The 1,714-nt window shown below is 44.8% G+C and overlaps 1 protein-coding gene across 1 annotated transcript; it reads right to left on the reverse strand.

The window, feature by feature from the left end:
• Positions 1 to 797: 797 nt before the first annotated feature.
• Positions 798 to 1,262, reverse strand: LOC137651022 (uncharacterized). The gene has a single exon (XM_068384162.1). It carries the CDS (start codon positions 1,260 to 1,262, stop codon positions 798 to 800), a length of 465 nt encoding a protein of 154 aa, XP_068240263.1.
• Between the last annotated feature and the right edge of the window lie 452 nt (positions 1,263 to 1,714).

The raw sequence follows: 1,714 nt of genomic DNA on the forward strand, positions 1-1,714 counted from the left end.
TTTAAGCTTCCTGCATTCTCGCATACATTGTCTCCTCTTCCTTCCCCTGCCTCTTTTGTAATATCTAGCTACCTATTCTGTTATTCATAATGACCATCTAATGCCTGTCATTGCCATTATATGTCCTGTCTCTCTCCATTTTACTTCATACATATTATCAGAATGTCATCTAGTTTTGTTTGTCCTTGTATCCATGTTGCTTAATTTGGTTTTTCGTCTCCTAGTCCTACTCCTGTGAGGGTTCAGAGAAACAGTTTCCTACAGTGATGGTTTATTCACGAGAGAGTCGGACTACATAGAAACTGCTGACGTATAAGTAGAGTGGAAAAATGCCTAAGGCGGATTAGCCAGGCTTAGGTTTAAAATTGTCTGTTTTGGTACAAAAATCATGGAATAATAATTCTAATATGAAATGTACATATCTGTTTATTACATCAGAAGAAAGAGCGGAGAATTCCACGTTTACTGATACAGAACAAAATATCTCAAATTTAAAGACAAATGCGTGAAATACATACAAAGGGTTTATAAACATAGACACACACTTGTCGGAAAATGTCTGTACAAGTATGCCCCCCACCCCCGCAAGGTTTATATAGATAAAAGTATTTTTTCTTTAGTTGGAGGAAAAATGTTAACTACCTTCATTCCTGAATCTTCTTGGAAGGTACAGGGTTCTTCTGGACCGGGACTGTCAAGGTGGGGAATCTTGTTTATTCCTTTATTGTGTTTTCTTTGACAGGATTCTTCCCCGTGGTCTTGGGTTTGGGTTCTCGACTGGCAGAGGTGTGGTGGTATTATGCGTCATTTTCTTTTGATGAGGAGGTATCTTTGGTTGACGGCCTATTTTTTCCAGCTTTTCTGAGGTTTCTGTCGATGACTCTGTAGGTTCCTTTGTATGGGCGTCTTGGTGGGGGTCGATGGGCGTCATCACGGATGAAAACGAAGAAGCACATACGTAGATCTTGCGGCATGAACGTTTTTGTTGTGTCGTTGAAAGTTTGGTGACACAGGATGAGTTTCCTTATGGCGCTTCTGATTCTTTCCGGGGTCTGGTTGTTTTCGTTGGATGACGCCGGGAAGAATTCACTTGGCACGGCTATGGTTTCTCTGTAAACTTTTTCTGCTGATGATGGTTCTTCACTGGATCTGGGGGCGGTGCGTAGTCCTAGGAGGACCAAGAGTAACTGAGCCTTCCAGTTGCCGTCAGAGAAACGGGCCATCAAGGAAGCTATGAGGGACCGATGGGGCCGTTCGACCATTCCGTTGGCAGCGGGGTTATAGGAGGTTGTGCAGTAGGCAGTGATCCCAAGTGATTTTGTGAGGGCGCCCTATACATCTGACAGCTCGATAAATACCTAAGATGCAACCCAGACCATCCAAGACTGGAAGATGCAAAATACACCGGAAGATGCATTAGCAACTCTCTGGTGGATATACGAGGTGCCTCACACTAAGGGACCTGAGGGAACCCAAACAAAAAATAAGGCTATAAGGTAAGGCAGGAAGGGCGGCCCCCTGTCAGTTGTCTTGTCGTCTTGAACGCTGAACCTGCTGATCCAACTTGAAAGGAGGCCGTTGACACAGGAGGGTATTGATGAATCTTGCATGGGGGTTGCCTCGATCCACTGGGTGGACCTGTCCTTGACTGTTAACAGGAAGCGGTTTCCTCCAGGAGGGGGAAGGGGGCCAACGATGTCGATTTACACATGGC

This window comes from Palaemon carinicauda, chromosome 12, assembly GCF_036898095.1.
Source record: "Palaemon carinicauda isolate YSFRI2023 chromosome 12, ASM3689809v2, whole genome shotgun sequence".
NCBI lineage: Eukaryota > Metazoa > Arthropoda > Malacostraca > Decapoda > Palaemonidae > Palaemon > Palaemon carinicauda.